Source organism: Sminthopsis crassicaudata, chromosome 4, assembly GCF_048593235.1.
Source record: "Sminthopsis crassicaudata isolate SCR6 chromosome 4, ASM4859323v1, whole genome shotgun sequence".
NCBI classification, from domain to species: domain Eukaryota; kingdom Metazoa; phylum Chordata; class Mammalia; order Dasyuromorphia; family Dasyuridae; genus Sminthopsis; species Sminthopsis crassicaudata.
In genome coordinates, this window is record NC_133620.1 from 150787539 (window position 1) to 150807052 (window position 19514).

General features: G+C 33.5%; 1 protein-coding gene across 7 annotated transcripts in view; it reads right to left on the bottom strand.

The window, feature by feature from the left end:
- Positions 1 to 19514, bottom strand: part of PHACTR2 (phosphatase and actin regulator 2) — a 326455-nt gene that overhangs the window by 9512 nt on the left and 297429 nt on the right. For all 7 annotated transcript variants that reach the window (XM_074309635.1, XM_074309630.1, XM_074309631.1 and 4 more), the window contains one exon: positions 16585 to 16722. In XM_074309635.1, coding sequence (XP_074165736.1) covers positions 16585 to 16722 — 138 coding nt within the window. The remainder of the gene's footprint in view (positions 1 to 16584; positions 16723 to 19514) is intronic.

Below are 19514 nucleotides of genomic sequence, written 5' to 3' on the forward strand. Positions count from 1 at the left end.
GCTTCACATTAATACATTGGCTATACATAAATTTCTTATAGATGGTCACTAGTAAAATTTCTTGCAAGGTAAGAGAATTTACAACAAAGAAAGAAATGCTGCTTCTAATTATTTAAAGAGAAAGAAATTTCCTAGAAGACTATATGATAAAGAAAGACCTTGGAAACTGTGTTAAGGAACCAAATACAATAGGCTTATTTTCATATAATTCAGAAACTCAATTGTGGAAAACCAATATGTCCTTTACCAGGAATTCCAAGTAACTTTAGCAAGAGATATGGGGTTGAGAGAGATAAAGGTAGATAATGAAATTGAAACCTCTGTGTGAATATAAAACAAAGGAAGATTGGGTGTAGTTGGGAGAAAAACAGAGAAATAATAGGATAGCAAAAAAATGAACAAACAAACAATCTTATAATTTTTTTTTTATTAGATGAGAATTAGGACAGAGGAAATTGTGATACTCAATTAGTCCTTTTCTAAGAAATGGACTATATGATTTCTTCATTTCTGGGAGCAATTTGCATGATATCTTATACAGAGGAAGTACTCAATCAACCTCTGTCACTCTGAATTAAAATTGGCTTACATGGACAGGATTCCAGTGTGTGCAACATAGCAAGATATTTGTTGTTCAACCATTTGAGGAAGAAAACAGGACTCAAGTTGTTAGTTAATCAATAAACATTTATTAAGCACTTATTGTGTGCCAGGCATTGTATTAAGTCCTAGGGATGCAAAAAAAGCAAATGAGAGTCCCTGCTCTCAAGGAGCGCTCTTATTATTGCCTTACATGAGGCCTTTGATGGTAGAAACTTGGAGCACCCAGCTAATCCTGAACCCAAGTCTGAGTCTGAGTTGAAAAAAAACCCACCTATTCTGCTGCCTATTTATCTTGTAAAGAAAATGGAAGGAGTAACTTAACTTTCATTCAGTCTGATCTTATTGGGTGATCTTACTGGCTGCCATTTAATCTATGCTGCTAAGGCAATATGAAACCAAACATAGGCAGCAAACCCCAAACCTATAGCAAAGCTCAAGCTCTAATTTTCCTTGGGACTTATTGCACATAAAGGACATATAATAAAGGCCACTCTCCCAGTGCAGGGCTAAATCTCCCATTTCCTTAAAATTATTTTTAATTTGGGCTTCTGGTGCCAAGATGACAGAGTGAGGAAGGAATCTTCCCAAAATTCTCCAAAAAAACTTGAAAACTGACTCAAAACTGATGTAGTATCTGGGAAGCATCTTATCAGGACAGCAGGAAAGGCTTATCTCACTGGGGGTGGTAGGGGAACTAGGTCCTAAAAAGCAATGGCCAGCTTCACAATAGGAGGCCTGAAGCAGAGTTTTGAGTCAGGAGCAATCCACCAGTAAGACCCCACCCCCATTGCTGCAGACATGCCTTTAGACCCCTTCAGCAGAGATCTAGTTTCCATAGAAATTCAGCAGCAAGGCTTCACCCCTGGGACAGACCAACAATAATATTCCTCCCCTGGGTCAGCCAGAAGAAAGACCCTATTTCCAAAGCAATCCAGCAGCAAAGCCCCACTAGGGCAGACTAGCAGAAAAGCCTTCCCTCCAGTGCAAACCAGCATTTAGGCTCTGAATCCAGTGAAAGCCAGCAGCAACAGGCCAAGAACCAGCACAAGGAGCTTGGGACAATACAGCAACTCTCACTTAAAAATACCAAGTCATAAAATAGTCAGAAAAAAAGATCAAAAAACAAAACAAAGAACCAAAGGAATTTATCTATAGAAAGTTACTACGGTGACAAGGAGGTTCAAGGCACAGATTTAGAAGAGGACAACTGTATTGAAAATGGCTATTTGCAAAGCTCAAAGAAAAATGTAATTTGGTCTCAAGCCCAAAAAGAATTCCTGGAGCATTAAAAGGATTTTTAAAAGCAAATTAGAGAAGTACAAAAAAAAAAAAAAAAAAAAAAAGGGAAAATAAATGACACTAAAGCAAAAGAATCATAAAAAAAGAGTCAACAACATGGAAGAAGATATATAAAAAATCACCAAGGAAACTCTCTAAAAATTAGAATTGGCCAAATGGGAATGGAAGTACAAAAGCTTACTGAAGAAAATAATTCCTTAAAAATTGGGCAAGTGGAATCTAATGACTCCATAAGACATCAAGATACAATAAAACAAAATTAAAAAATAAAAGAAAATGTGAAATTTCTCATTAGAAAAAATAACTGATTTGGAAAATAGATACAGGTGAGATCATTTAAAAATTATTGCACTAACTGAAAGCTATGATTTAAAAAAAAAAAAAAAGAAAAAAGAAAAGTCTGCATGAGAAATTATCAAAGAAAATCGCCCTGATATACTACGACCAGAAGCAAAATAGAAATTGAAAGAATTCACCAATCATTGCCCCATGCTATGAACAAGATCCCAAAATGAAAACTTCTAGGATATAATAGTCAAATTCCAGAGCTCACAGATCAAAAAGAAAGTACTAGAAACAGCCAAAAAAGAAACAATTCAAATATCATGGAGTGATAGTCAGGATTACCCAGGATCTGACAACTTTCACATTAAAGAAAAAAGAAGCTTTGCAATAAGATATTCTGGAAGACAAAGAAAGTAGGATTATAATAAAGAATCACCTACTCAACAAAACTGAATATAATCCCAAAGAAAAACCTGGATATTGAACAAATAGAGGATTTTCAAGCATTTCTAATTAAAAAACCAGAATCAAATTAAAAATATAATCTCTAAATACAAAACTTGTGGCAAACATAAAAAGGTAAAAAAGAAACAAGAAAAAACATAAGAGATCTAATAAGAAAATTCTATATATCACAAGATAATATTTTAACTGTTAAGAACTTTATTACTATTAGGATAATTAGAAATATATATTGACAGAGGATGTGGCTATAAGGTGAATCAAAATCAAATCATAAATCAAAAAACAAAATAAAAGAATGAGAAAGAAAATTGCGCTGGAAGAAAGAATGGAGTAAATTATCACATAAAAGAGGCTTGAAAAAACTATTATAACGGAGAGGAAGATAGGGAATGCTAATAAGCAAAAATTAAATCTCACTCATCAGAATTGGCTCAAAGAGGGAATACATGTTAGACAGGGCCAGGGATAAAAGAGGCGAGAGAACTGATAGAAGGGAAGGCAGATTGGGGGAAGTAAACACTTGTGAGGAGAGAGATGGTGGGGATAAGAAAGAGGAAGAGACAAGGAGAAAATTGCACAAAGGGAAGCAGTTATAACTATAAGTGTGAATGGGATAAATGGACTCATAAAATAGAAGCAGAAAGCAAAATGGATTAAAAGCCATAATTCTATAATATGCTGTTTACAAGAAAAACATTTGAAGCATAGAGACATACAGAGTAAAGATAAGTAACTGAGCAGAATCTACTATGCTTCTGCTGAAGTAAAGAAAGGAGAGATAGTAATCATGATCTTAGACAAAGCAAAAGCAAAAATAGATCTAATTAAAAGAGATAAGGAAGGAAACTATCTTGCTGAAAGGTACCATAAACAATAAAAGTAACATCAATACTAAATGTACATGCACTAAATGGTACAACATCTAAATTTTTGAAGAAACTGAATGAATTAAAGGAGAAAATGGATAATAAAATTACACTAGTGAAGGACCTCAAATTTTCCCTCAGAACTAGATAAATCTAAATAAGAAGTAAAGGAGATGAAAAAAATTCTTTGAAAGGTGAGATGTGATAGATCTTTGGAGTAAAATGAATGGGAACAGAAGGGAACATAGCCTTTTCTCATCAATTCATGGTACCTACAAAAAAATTGACAAGGTAGTAGGGCATAAAAACTTTACAACCAAATGCAAAAAAGCAGAAAGTAAATACAACCTTTTCAGATAATAATGCAATAAAAATTACATGCAATAATGGAAAATGGAAAGTTAGATTAAAAACTGATTGGAATCAAATAATCTAATCCTAAAAAATAAGTCAAAGAACATACTATAGAAACAACTGATAATTTCATTTAAAAAATGACAATGAGACAACATAGCAAAATATATAGGATGCAGCCAAAGTAGTACTTGGGGAAAAAATTTACATTCTTTAATTCTTATCAACAAAACAGAGAAAGAGCAGATCAATGAATTGAATGTGGAACTAAAACAAAACAAAAAACTACAAAAAAGAACAAATTACAAATCTCAATTAAACACAAGATTTGAAATCCTGACAATCAAAGGACAGAGTAATAAAAATTAAAGTAAGAAAACCACTGGACTAATAAATAAAATTAGAACCATTGGTTAATTAGAACTAATAAAGGAAACAAGAAAATTTAATTACTACTATCAAAAATGAAAAGGGTAAATTCACTACCCATTAGGAGAAAATTAACACAATTATCGAAAGCTAATTTGGCCAATTATATGCCAAAAATTTAACAATCTAAATGAAATGGATGAATATCCACAAAAATATAAATTTCCCAGATTAACAGAAAAAGAAATAAAATACTTAAATAACTCTAATATTCTAAAGTCCAATACCATCCCAGGCTTGTAACCTGAGTTAGCCTCAACTTCTCACTTTCACTCACCCCACTTTGTCAATCACTTACTAAATCCTAAATCCTATCTCCACAACATTTCTCACATGAATCCCATTCTTTTACATTCATAAAACCACTACCCTAGTATAAGGTCTTATCACCTCTTCCAAAGATTATAGTAACAGTCTTCTAATTGATCTCTCTGACTCATCTTTCCCCTGTCCAATTTATCCTCCACATACCTGCTAAAATGGTATTTTTAGTAGTAGGCTTAACATACTATTTAACATGTTACTCCCTTACTCAATAATCACAAATGGCACTACACCCTCTCTCTCCATGCCTTTGTAATGGAGAGTAGAACATGCTTACAATGCACTTCTTCCTTATCTCTACCTTTTTATACTCTTTAGTTTCTTACTAGATTCATCTCAAGCATCTATATAATGCCTTCCCTGGTTTTTCCAGCTCATAAAGCTCCTGCCCCAATTATCTTTTACATGTTTTGTGTACATCTTTATATGTACATGTATCTCATGGAAGCTTCTTGGGGACCGAAACTATTTTGCTTTGTCTCTTTATCATCATTTCTGTTAGTGTGGAGTACATCATAGATACTTAATGATTGATATTTTAAAGGGTGTGTGTGTGTGTGTGTGTGTGTGTGTGTGTGTGTGTGTGTGTGTGTGTGGTGTGTGTGTGAATGAATAAAATGAATAACCTTTACTAAAGGATCATAATCTAAGCTAAGGCTTTTCTAAATCAAATAGCTTATCAAATGAAATAAAAGTTCCCACACTAGTATAATCACTCTTTGACATACTCTGACAGTATAATCTGTGACATGAGATTAATAAACTGTATCTTAGTCTAAAAAGTTTCAGAAATCCAGTAAGCATGCCGGCAATGATTATTGTCATAGGACTTGTTTTTACCTTAGAAAATGTAAATTAATACTTTTAATATTTGCCACAACATCCTAAATTAAGTTAGGCTTTACCATGCTCAGATCTTAGTAATCAGGCAAATTTGATCATTTTGCTTCCTTTATGGTATATCATAGATAAATCAATTTTTTTATAAAGCAAATATTTGGAATAGAAATATTTTTTGTAAACCTAATTTATCTACCAATAAATAGCATTTTGAATTACTGTTATTATCAGCTGTCTTCCCAAATCAGATTTTTTTTTTCTCATTATGCCTTGAGAAAAAAATTAATTCATTTCCATGAATAATAGCTCTTTTATTCTTTAAAGAAACTCAGTACAAAATATTTGCATTTCAATGTGGGTGTACTGTCAGTGGGAGAAGATTAATGTTGCAAATGACAGCATCCAATTTTAGTAGGGAATGGTTCTGGTCATGTTTTGAAATACAGAGCATAATACTGTAGGCAGTAGAAGCCCAGCTTACTGACATGCCTTCCAAAATATTCTGTGACAGAAGTTCACTTGAAAAAATTTAACATGACAAAGTATATCCTTAGAGTAGGAAACCTATATTTGGCTTAATACAACATAGACTAACAAATCTTAAAAGTATGTTCACTATTGCAATATATGCTATCCTGGAGATGACAAAGCTTAACCTCCACCAACACAAATTAGGAAGAAATATTTCGGAGTAAGAATTCATTCTTCATAACTCCTTCCAAAGGTAGTGTTTGTGCAGATGAAGTTGTCCCTCATATCCACAATTTACACGCACAATTATTCTACATGGTTTACAGTGAATCTCAATTGACCTGAGGAAACAAAAAAGCAGGTGCAACATGATGCAAGGAAAGACAGCAAAGAGGTATTAATTAAACAAAGGTAGGTAGCATGTACCCATGTTCCAGGCTCTGTAGAAAGACAGTCTTATTTGTTATATAGTTAATGAATTCTTTATCTTAAATCTTTTCCTTACAAACTTTCATATTCCTTGCATTCTTAGGAGTATAGCTTTCTCCACATTTTCTCTAATGCTAGCTGTGCCTTCTCTGTTAACTTCAAGCATAGAAAGTTAGGAAGAAGAGTTTATGGCATTCCTTGCTTTCCAATATTTTTTTTTCCATTCCATCTACCATTATCACTTGTTGCCAATTCTTGTTGCTAATTATCATTTGACAGTCTCCAAGTCACTCCCCTTCTTTTTTTTCAAGGAATTCAATAACTAGCTCACAAATTCTTTTGCTCAAATTTAAGGATATAAATATTCATATTAATAATCCTGCCAATGACTAGACTTCCAAATGAATTAATTTCCTTTACTCCCATGATGCTCTCTCCATCTGCCACTCAAGAGAAGATCATACCTTAGCTCTTACCATCACCTTAAATTGAACCATCTAAATAACCTTGAACTCTAAAATTTCCCTCTCTCACTTGCAATCTTATCTCTGTGATTAATTAATTCTATTCTGTTGTATTCATTCTGTGTTAATAGTAAATTTTGGATCACCTTTTTTATCCAAATTCTCTAGTCCTCATTCAGAGTGGCTCAGTACTACTATAAGAAGTCAATATCTGCCATCTAGATCCATTACAAATTCATGTTATTTAACTTCAATTGGATCCTCAATTTTATTCTTCCTTGAATGACTCCCTAACACAATCCCCCTGTAGTGGCAGTTCAGATTAATCCTTAAGCTCTCATTACCAATGTAATTTTTTTCTCCTAGTAGATAAGATTGCCTCTTATTTTGATAAGCAAATTTGGGCCATCTATTAGGAGATCTCTCATCTCAAGGAGCAGCAGAATTCAGTGTCAGAAGTCCAAGATTCAAATCGTATCTCAGATTGCCATAATTCTGTGATGCTGGGAAAGTCAATGAACCTCTGAGTCTGTTTTCTTATATGTAAAACAGGAAGGATAATAATATCTATTATATTTACACTGCAAAATTATAGCAAGGATCCAGTGAGATAACAAAGGCAAATTTCAAACATTAAACTGCTATGGAAATGCTACTTATCATCATCATCTCCTGAATGTCACACCTCAAAACTCCTTGATACACCTGTCCTCTCTTCCCTTGGACTTAGTATCTGAGAAAGAAGTGACCTCTCTCTTGTCAAGGCTACCCAGATTTCACTCCATATCCTCTGGAAGTTAGCACCTTGAATCATTTCCTCATTTTCTTTTTTCTCAATCTGTTGACTCCTTTCTTTTCTGTAGTTCCATATCCATCCTTTTTCAATTTCTCTCTTTCTACTCCTCTTCCCCATATTGCGATCCATTCTATGGAGTCAAAATATATGTTAGCTATTACTGTTGTAAATAATATTACTGAATGTACATAATACATCATACCAAGATGAGGGAATTTTTTTTTTTTAATGAATTGTGGGGACTACATGAGGAAAATACCAAAAAATACAAATTTCAGATATCCTCTGATCCAATGCAATGAAGTAGATTTCTAATAACTAAATATTCTCAATCTTCAACTAAAATCACAAATGGTGACACAATGCCCAGCAGACTTCACAAGTAATGATATGATGTGACATGATTGGTTGTTTACCGTACAAATCCTTAGATGAACAACCAAACATCTGAAATTGATGATAAAATACAAATGATTTTCAAGTGGCATCTCTAACAATAACTTTCAGTGACTTATGTTGACTCCTAGCTTTGACTTACAAGGAAACTTTTCACTAGAAACAGAAGATATAGGATCTTATTATTAAACTCCTAAACAAAGAGGATTTTATTTTTGGCACAAATAAAGATGAAATTAACAAGAAACATAATACTCATAAAATTTCACCAACATTTCCCTTCCCAACCTTGCCCCCACTTTTCTAGAGAATTTTTTTTAATGCTTCCAACTGTACATTAAAATATTGGAATGATTTTATTGTGGGTGGCAAGCTAAAAATAATAATGCAGGAAGTATTAAAGTTTCTGTTCAACTTAGTCAAGATTAGAAAATGATTTTCTCATAGAAGTTCTTAAAATAGAAAATGACAAAAAAGAGACATTTAAGAAACTGAATTTTAGTTTATTTTGTGAATAATAAATATTTTTCAAGTAAAAAAAGGGAAGTTTGTTCAATGATTCTCTGATTATTAATATTAACTGAGACAAATTAGGGAGATGTATGCTTGGCAAAACATTCATGGAGAACATAGTAAAGAATTCAAATAGAAGATTGATTTCCTACTGATCTTGAAGATAGTTTTCTTTATGGATGACATTGTGTGGAATATATCAAGTACAGTAACATTGCTGAATCACCTAAAAGAGATCTATAATCTGTCAAAGCAGTTTAATCTAACTATCCACACAAAAAACAAACAAAAAATCTAAGTGACTGAAGGCTGCCTGATAACCAACTAAAATATGAAGTTAATTGGACAAACTATAGAATTATATTCTTTATAGATATACTTAGAAAGACTCTGTATATTTATAGTGAACTGGGTCCAGAACTGACCAAGAAGAGAACAAATTGGATTTACTCTGAGAAAATATGTAGATGTTTAATGATTCCAAGTTTCTTTCTGAAATAATTGTCTTCATTAATTGCTATATGGCTAAACCATGTCAGAACTCTATATTCTCTTTAATAAAGTTGAGAATCATTCAAATGACAATGGAGAAGTACACAGTGAGTATTAGCAAGCTGCAATATAATATCAAAGAGATACTGTACACCAGAGAAATGGCATGAAGGATGTCATCAAATAAATGCATGTCTGGAAAAGACATCTAATCATGTAATAAGAATAAGATTTCAACCAACCTGTTAGGTCAACATCTTTGGAAGGGTTTATTAAATGATGTGGAGAAAAGTTAAATGGGAGACAGGTTTGTGTTTTATTAGACAAAGTACTCATATCAATGAACTTTTCAGTATCTTAAGTATCTTTATAAGTAATTTTTGTACCAGAATTCCTATAACTTACTTTCAGTAAAATCCTCTATTATACATTATATGTGTCTATACTGGATGCACATGTCATTCATGTTAATTTGGAGCAGTGGTCTCCAAAATGGAGATCAAGGCAAGTTCCCAAAGGGCATGTGGAGTGGCATCCCCCCCCCTCCATATGATAGTCAATTCTAGGTTTGTTTCCAGGATAATCACAACTACTTTTATTCCCCAATATTCCTTCCTTATTCTCAGAAAACTTCTAACTTTCTTACTTACTAGCTAGATATTAATTTTGAAGCCTCTTAGAAACAAAAGGTAGTCTTCAGAGGGGAAAGACTCTGATTTCTGGGGCAGTGACTAGGAATGAGCCATGACTACCTTCTTCTCCTTTTTAATTTGGGTGGGACAGATTTAGTCCCTTTATATTATCATTTACTCTAAATCCACCCATCTCCTGAACTTTCCCTATCTATTATTGCTAAAGACATCCTTCCAGTTATCCAGATTCAAAACTTCAGTGTCATCTTCATTGCTAATCAGTTGCCAAATTTAATAATTTCTCTTTTTAGTATCTCTTGTATCTATTTCCTTACTTCTACTCACAGATCCAGCAACTCTAGCCTGAACAATTCTAAGAGCCTCCTAACTAGTCCTCATGCCTGTAGTTTCTCCTCTATCCAAACCATTCTCCACACAGCCATGCCTTTCTTAAAAATACAAATAGCACATTCCTATTCAGCAAACTCCAATGCCTTTTAATGCCTCTTTGTTAAACTATGATTCCATCTTTATCTCATCCTTTTAAAATTTAATTTTGGGATAAGTTTTGTAATAAACATAATCATTAGTACTACATGTATTTATATATAATTTAAAAATTAAAAATTTAAAAAAATTAGTGAGGGCACACACTCAACCTTTTTCTGAAAAAATGCATTATCAAAAAAAAATTTTTTTTGATGCTGCTGTTTTAAATAACCTCATTCAATAATGTGTCAGTTGCATTAGGCCTCCAAAGCTTTATCAAAATTGCATCATTGATTGCTTATAATAAAGGTCAAAGGTCCAAACCTACAAAATTAGAAGAGAGGATGAAGGTCAAAGATGCTATATACAATTATAGCAACCCTCAACTGGCCTATTACAAAAAGCAGTTGGCTTCTAAAAATGGCTAATGGATAAAAATAAAGGCACTGGATTGCATTATCACCATTTCTTAGAAAAGACTCACTGACATAAAACTAATGTTTGAGCTCAAAGAACTCTGAAATGGACTTAGCCAACTAACACTTGACCTCCTTACAAAAGAAGGAGTGTCAAATGAGGATAGTGCCAGAGTAAAATCCAAATTTATTTTCAAAACACTATGGAGAATGGAAGGTTATAAGATAGAACACTTCAGAAAGTACAATGCAGTGTAATGAAAAATAAGCCTAGAAAAAGCTAGGCTTGAAACAGCTAAGCCAGATCATCTGAAAAAATATTTATAGATGAAACTGAGAGGTAGACAACAAACAGATATGAAATGGAACACATCTGAAATAATTTCTATAGCCAACAATTTGCCCACTGATGTTATTGGAATGACTACTATGGGATTCCACAAAGTTAAGTTTTTCATGTGCTATGTAAAGAAATGGAAATAGTAACCATATTAGCTGAATCTGATCAAATATGGGCACTAGAAGAATATGACAGAAATGACACAAAGGGTATTCATAGGTCAAAGTGTTTCAAGAGGTAAAGATTCCAAAGATGAAAAAAAAATTGGCAGTATTAGTACCAAGAAAAATGAAACAGAGAAGACAATAGTAGCCAACAAGCTGTTCATTTTTCTACTTTCTTATCTGTAGATCATTTTGATCTTTTGTAATCAAAAAGCTTTCCATGAAGAAGCAAATCACAGTCCAGAAGGGCTCTCTTAAAACAATGGTTTTCATATGGTAAAATGTAAGATATGACAGATTTAGATTATCATTTGATAATCTAAGTATTAATATAAAACATAATATAAAATAAGAAGACATGTTTCTTGAAATTTTTGGCTAGTGTTATGGAGGAAATCTAATCACAGAAAGAGTATCATATGGATTGTTAGATTCTCCAAATGCTCCTTTTTTACTCCAAATAATCCCCAAATCTACATATTCAGACCTTCTTTCCCTCCTGTACTCCAGGTCCCACATCTCCAACTGCTTGCTCTAAAATTTCCATCTTGGCAGCTCAAACTCATTAATCCCCCTCCAAGCAAATTCCCCCTTCCTAATTTTTGTATTACTGTTGAGAGTATTTATTAGCCTTTTTTTTTTTTTTACTGCGTCCAATCCCCTTTACTATCTGCCTGCATTGTAGCTTTTCAGGATGATTATCTATTATTCCCTGTCATGTACTCTACACTCCAACCAAAAAAGCTCTTTCACTTCTTTGATTTTGCACAGGCTACTTATTCCCCATGCCTGAAATACTCTCTCTCTTCATCTTTGTCTCCTGAAACCCACAGTTCCCTCCAAGGTTCTCTTCTTATGCTAGTTCCTTCAATAGGCCTTTCCTGATTCTCTTAAATGTCCCTCCCTCCCAGAAAATCACTAATTATTTATTTTGTATATACCCTTCCCTCTTGTTCATTTACACGTCTTCTCACCATTTCTTTTCTGTTCAGTATTAACTCTCAGTGGTCTAGATTAGAGGCAATTAGGGGGCCCAGTGGACAGACTGCTGGACCAATAATCAGGAAGAGTTGAATTCAAATCAGGCCTTAGACACTTATTAATTGTGTAATATTGGACAAGCTCTTAACTGTTGGTTGCCTCAATTTGTAGTGTTCCTATCTGGTTTTCTGGAGGTCTTGGAGCAGCCTTCTTTTCAGCAGAGCAATCGCAAGAATAGCCAGGTGCTAAAGTCCAAATTCTTTATTGTCTCCTTGCCTGGGGCCTGGGTTAGCTTTCTTAAGAGCCTTTCAGACCGGTCTTGGTCTCAGTGGGGGAAGTGAAGAAGCCAGTCACCAGTGGTGTGAGATGAAGTGAATCTCTCTTGAGTCTAAGGGTTTGTGTTTCAGCCTCCATCCACTATAAAGGTGGATGATGGAATGAATCTGTCTCTCAGTCCCTGCTGGCTGTTATATACTCTATTATAATTACATCATTGTAGGTGTAAATCTTGTGGAACTATATTAAGTACTAAGTACATGTACTGAACTAGAGAACTATTAATCACCATTCTAAACTAGAAAACCATTGTCTTATTAATTACACTTAGTACCTTGTAAGAATCCTTGTTTTAACTACAAGAGTTCTGGCCCATACTAAGTAAAAAAAAAAAAAAAAAATGGGGATAATAATAGCACTTACAGAGTTCTGAAGATTAAATTATATATTTGTAATACCTTTACTATCTAGCCTGGCACATCGCAGATACATAATAAATATTTGTTTCCTTCATTCCTTCTGACCGTTCCACTAAGATTGTTTTCTCCAACAATGATCTAACTGTCATTTTTAATGGCCTTTTCAATACTCACCCTTCTTTATTTCCCTTCATCTTTTAACACTATCACTCTCTTATCCTTGATCTCTCTTCTCTCCACAGTTTTTGAGACACTACTCTTTCCTGTTCTCTGCCTATCTACCTGATAGTTCCATTTCAAACTCTCTTATGGATCTTCACTCGGGTTTAATTCCTTAATTGTTGGTGTTCTCCAAAGCTCTAACCGGTGCCCTCTTCTCTTCTCTCTTTTTTTGGTTTACTTGGTGATCTCATTAGTTTTCATGAATTCAATTATTACCTTTATGCTTAAGATCCCCAAAGCCATTTGACTAGTTTTAACCTTTCTCCTGACTTCTATGCTCATATTTCCAATGTCTATTGGACATCTTGCACCAAATATCTTGTAGACATATTAAATTCAACATGTTCAAAACTCAACTCTTTCCCTATACCTTCAAACTTTCCCCTTTAATTTCCTTATTCTACTTTCCTTCCATCATCCAGAGTTACAACCAAGGTGTCATCCTTGACTTCTCACTTTCTCTCACCTTTCTTATCTAAATTGTTGCCAAATCCTATGTTTTTATTTTTGCAACATCTCTTTTATATGTTTCCTTCTCTACTTGGACAATGACACCATCTGGTTTAAGCCCTTAATACTTTATTCCTGGACTGCAAAAGCCTCCTTGATTGGTGTTCCCGTGCCTTAAATTTCTCCCCACTTCCATCTTCCATTAAGCTGTCAAACTCACTTTCCTAAAACTCTAGTCTCACCATGTCATCTCCCCACTACTTCATTCATTCAATTTCAATAGTTCCTTATTATCTCCAGGGTTAAAAAACAAAGTAAACCAACCAAACAAACAAAAATTGGCATTAAAGCCCTTTATAACCAGGTACCTTCCAGTTTTTTAAATTACTTCCTACTACTCCATATACTTTGTGATCTGGTGACACTGGATTCCTTGCTATTTCTTGCACTCTAACTCTATCTAACTCTAACTCTTATCTCAAACATTTTCATTGGTTGTCCCTTAAACCTGAATGGTCTCCCCTCAGCATTTTTACCTTCTAGCTTCATTCTGGTCTCTGCTAAAGTCCTTTTTTCTTGCAATAAGTACTATCTTCCCCATCAGATAGTCTTAAACTTATTCTAACTATATCTTATTTGTAATATAATTGTTTGTATGTTGTCTCTATAATTAGAGGGTAAGGTTCTTAAGATTCATACATTCATTACCAAGCTTTCTTCTTTTTTTATTGTTTGTATGTTTGATTTTATTTGTATCCCTAATGCTAAGCACAGTGTCTGGTATATAGTAAATGCTTAATAAATGTTTACTGAGGTGACTTGAAATTTTCTGATTGTATCATCTATTATGTCACTAGGAATTTGCTACATTGCTTCTGGCACAACTCATGAATACTATTTTAGTATATCTTATGATATTTTTAGTCTCATCTTCTCTTTTTTTTTTTTCCCAAATGAAAATGAGACTCATTTTCATAAAGCATCTTGACTAGATTACATAGGTAGCAAGAAGCAGAGCTGGGAATTATATCCTATCTTTGAGCCAGTGTTCTGGCTCAAAATTCCAAGTTCTTTTCACTGCATACTGAATTGGAATTCTACTGGAATACTGGACAGTAATATCAAGAATAACTTGCATGACTGCAGAAGAAGGGCTAGTCACATGGTAATAAGCATGTGAGGCAACGGATAGATATATCAAGAGATAAATTGGCTTTGCAGCTTGCTAGCTATATTACTTGAGAAAGCCACTTCACCCCGGCATTAGTTGCATTATCAGTTCAATTCCATTCAAGTCTTAATCTAATTATTTTATGATCACAAATTACAATAAAATAATAAAGATTCCCCACCTCACAGAAGGATTTATGGAATAGCACTGAATGAAGGCTTTACTATGTATGCCATTAGAGGTAATACTGAATTAGGGAGACCATGGATCACTTGAAACATATATGTATAACATGTGGAGTAATACATTCATTACTAAATTTTCTTTAAAGAATGGAAAATAGTCCTTTCCTGGTTTTAGATGTCTAAAAATGCTAAAATTGAGGTTTGAAAACAGATGGCCAAAAAGAAGCATTTTTGATGTGGTGCCACGATAATTAATTGACATCAGTGTTGCTATTCAATGAATCCTCTAAGTATGGCAGAATTATTCCAAAATATTTAATCAACAGGTTTTCCTGTTGACAAATTTATCTTTATTTCCCAGTTGTATGGATAGGATCATGTCTTGGTTATTACAGTACAAATCTTTGCCATTTAGACTTAAAAGAAAGTAGGTTACATAATAAAGGAAAGTTGCTCTAGAGAGCATTTGTAAGTGATTCAGTGGCCTCTTTCACTCACAAAATTCATCTGCTGGCCAAGAGACTATCTCATGCCATCTGATGAATATGGAGGATTAAAAATTATGCACATATGGGAAAAACCCACTTATTCATGTGTTCCAATGCCTACAGCTATTTTTGGTTGCAAAATATGTACTTTTAGAAACTGTATTAAGCTAGAACATACCAACTCCCAAAAGATCAATTTTATAGTCATGGATAAGTTTAAGACACTGGATGACTGTAATTCATTGGAAATTTTGATGATAAAGCCATAACGCTACAGAAATTTTGATCAAAATTATGGCACCACAAAATGTTTGTGGCAGCCCTTTTTGTAGTGGCTACAAACATGAAAATGAATGGATGCCCATCAATTGGAGAATGGTTGGGTAAATTATGGTATATGAATGTTATGGAATATTATTGTTCTGTAAGAAATGACCAACAGGATGAATACAGAGAGACTTGGAGAGACTTCCATCAACTGATGCTGAGTGAAATGAGCAGAACTAGGAGATCATTATATGCTTCAACAACAATACTGTATGAGGATGTATTCTGATGGAAGTGGATATCTTCAACATAGAGAAGAGCTAATCCAATTCCAATTGATCAATGATGGACAGAATCAGCTACACCCAGAGAAGGAACACTGGGAAATGAGTGTAAACTGTTAGCATTTTTTGTTTTTCTCCCCAGGTTATTTGTACCTTCTGAATCCAATTCTTCCTTTGCAACAACAAAAACAACAAAATTCAATTCTGCACATATATATTGTACCTAGGATAATACTATAACATATTTAATATGTATGGGAATGCCTGCCATCTAGGGGAGGGGGTGGAGGGAAGGAGGGGAAAAATTCGGAACAGAAGGGAATACAAGGGATAATGTTGTAAAAAAATCACCTATGCATATGTACTGTCAAAAAATGTTATAATTATAAAATTAATTTAAAAAAAAAAGACAAAATTTTGGCACAATATGAGAAGCAGATTGACATAATGGATGGAAAGATAGCTTTGAACACAGGAAGACTTAGATTGTAGAGAAGGTCAATGCTAGACTGCTAAAATGAATTTGCTCATGGAATAATTTTTTTTATATCAATGAATTCTCAAGTGCACTCTTTATCCCTTGGGTTCCATGCTATTGGATTGCTGCTGCAAAATTAAGAGAAAAACTAGTGGAAATGTGTTTGATATTGACTGGCAGAGCAACAGATGACATTTAGCTTTTTTAGGAAAGATTTAAAGAAGATATGTAAGGATAGTTTGATATTCAAAGGAAAAAATAAATTTAGAGATAGATCTATTGTATGTAGTTCTTGCCTTATCTGCAGGTGTTAGTCTGGCCCAAGGTTTGTCTGCTCGGCGGTCATAATCAGGAGAATCAGTGACCTCAACATACTCATTAAACCGAAGAATCCTTCTTGCTTGTAGCTCTGCCACTGTTGGTCTCAAACTGAGCTATAAAGAGGAAAAAATTAGGGAAGTTCAGCCGACAATGTACAGCCACAGGGCAACAATGTTGTGTAGAGAGAGAACTTCAGAGTTATTGTTAAATAAGGTCACTTTCAAATATCAAGAAAGAGGAAAAAAAAAAAAAAAAAAAGAAGCAGTGCCTTGGGATTCTCTAACAAGAACCAGAAAGCAGCATGACCTAGTTTTTGAGTCTATAAAAATCATCACCATAAGACAAGTTACAAAAACCTTCTGATTACTGTCTGTACATTATTTTTTTTCTACATTGATCTGTTCTGCGAAGGCTCTGTCTTCAGTATCATTAGTGATACATGAAATTAATACAAAAATGATCAGAAATACTAGCTTGCTAGAGAACTAAACTATTGCAATGAACACAGGGCTATTTTTAAAGACATCTAATATTTTGGAAATAAGGCTCCAAGAAGTATGATGAACAGTAATGTTAGCTAGAGAGATTGAAAACACTAGATATGTGACTTTGAGCAAACTTTTCAACATCTTAGCTTCAGTTTTCTCATCTGATCATTAAAACAGATTATCTCTAGGGTTCCTTTTGGGATTAACATTTTATAAATCTTTGTCTATATCATCAGTTCCAAACGAACTGATTCTACTTTATATAATTTCTAACATTGATTGTTATAAATCTGGGGAAAGGAAAATTGGGAAAAGGAAAACCAGCAAGGTGGCTACTCAGTGCAAAACTTTTTATAGAACATGATCCTTCTGATTTCAGTTATAATATATATCTATCCTGCTAGTACTAGCTGAACAATCTAGCAACTCTGGGCTGATAAGATAGAGAGAGGAGAATGGCACAAGAGACAAAATCAGGAAATATCAGACTTTGGTGAACATAATTACTCAATCAGCTTTCTTCTTTGAAACACTTGTTCAATAAAATAATCATAGTACACTTTAAATTATGTGAATTATATTCTATCTTCAGTACACCAAAAGTTGTTATTTCCCTGGGCTTTGCCAGGCTTAAGGAAAGAGTAAAAATGACACTGACAGATTGGGACAAACTTGGCTTGCTCAAGTCTTGAAGGGATTTTACTACTAAGGTAATATAGTCTGATATATTTCAAGAGTATTTCTATATTGAGAGTCATAATACTGGTTTCATACAAGAAGGAATACATGCATATTGTTGCCCCTTCATTTTCATCATGTCTTTGTCAGTACATTCTTCTTGATGTATGGTATAGTGGAAAGAAAGTCAAAATTGGATTAAACCCTATTTCTATTACCTTGGGGAAATAATTTCTCCCTGGGGCTTAGACTCATCTTTAAAATTATAGGCAAAAATTATTCGCAACCATGCAGGTTGTGAATATGGCAAGATCAGATTAAAACATAATCAGAAATATTTAACAAAGCAAATAAAAATACAATCGAACATAGATAATGCTAATATGGGATTTCTAAGTTAACACAACCCTATAGGGATTTTATGTACTATTTAGTGTGGCCCCCGTTTCTATTTGAGTTTGACACCACTGAACTAGATGACCTTTGAGCTCTGACTTTATGATTCTATTATGGTGATATTGTGGTACAAGCACAAACTACTCCTACAAACTAGGAAATTAGATTTCCACTACTAATTGTACTATTCATGTGATTTAACTTAACTGGGTAATTCATAGTTAACTCATCTGTAAATATAAGGGATATCATTCTATAATAAGAAGTAATAACCTAAGTCCTTTAGCAGGGCTCTATGATGGTGCCAGATACAGGTATGATATTTATAAATGGCTATTCAACAATCCATTCCTCATCATCTTATCTGCTCAGCTAGTGACAAAAGAAAGGGATCAGTCATCAAAGTGCCCTTAAAAAACATCTCTAGAGTCTCTGGGAGTCAGTAGAGTTCTTTTTCAACTTGTTTTTCCTTTAATTTCCAATCCATTGAGAAGGTTTACTAAATATATGGTTTTTAATGATGAAATCATAGCAAAGTACAATTATACCATCATTTCCATCAAAAGAAAACATTTTGCCTAGTTTTTTCACATTGCTTTTTTCCGTTAATTACTGAGATTAGAGGCCAAATTTTATTCCAGTCACTTAATCTTCATTAACTTTACAGAGAAGTAAAAAGTTTATTTATTTCCCTCTGATACTAATGATGAAGAATGATCAAATTCTTTGGGCTCCACTTAATGAAAGAAAAGTTACAAAGGATAGTGATCACAACAAGTGAACACAAATTGTTTAACCAGGGTTTTATAATTAGAAATAGCTAAAATCTAATTCTAGTGCAGATATTTATTAACCAAGGCAAGTCACTTAATTTTTTAGTGCCAGTTTCATCGTATCTAAAGTGGGGATATTACCAGTATATCTACCTCACAGGTGAAGATCAAATGATATAACATCTATGAAGTGCAATGTAAATTTCAAGCTATGATATAAATGTTATGTCTTCTGATTATTATGTTTTTAATGATAATGATTTAGTTATTTATAATGGAATGTATAAATATCAAAAGCATACCTACAAAATACTCATGCTTTATTTTTATTTTTATTTTCTGTTTATAAAAAAACTGGCTTTTTAACCAGAATCCCATTTCTACAAATTAATGCAGTAGTTCTCAAAGTATGGTCTTGAGATCTTTCAGGGGCAAAGTCTTTCTTTTAGGAAGTCCATGAGGTAAAAAGTATTTTCATAACAAAATAAAGATAATTTCATTCTAACATGGAGATGAAACTTTCTAATTATTCTATTGATAGGTATAGTCCATGTAAACAAAAGCATTTTG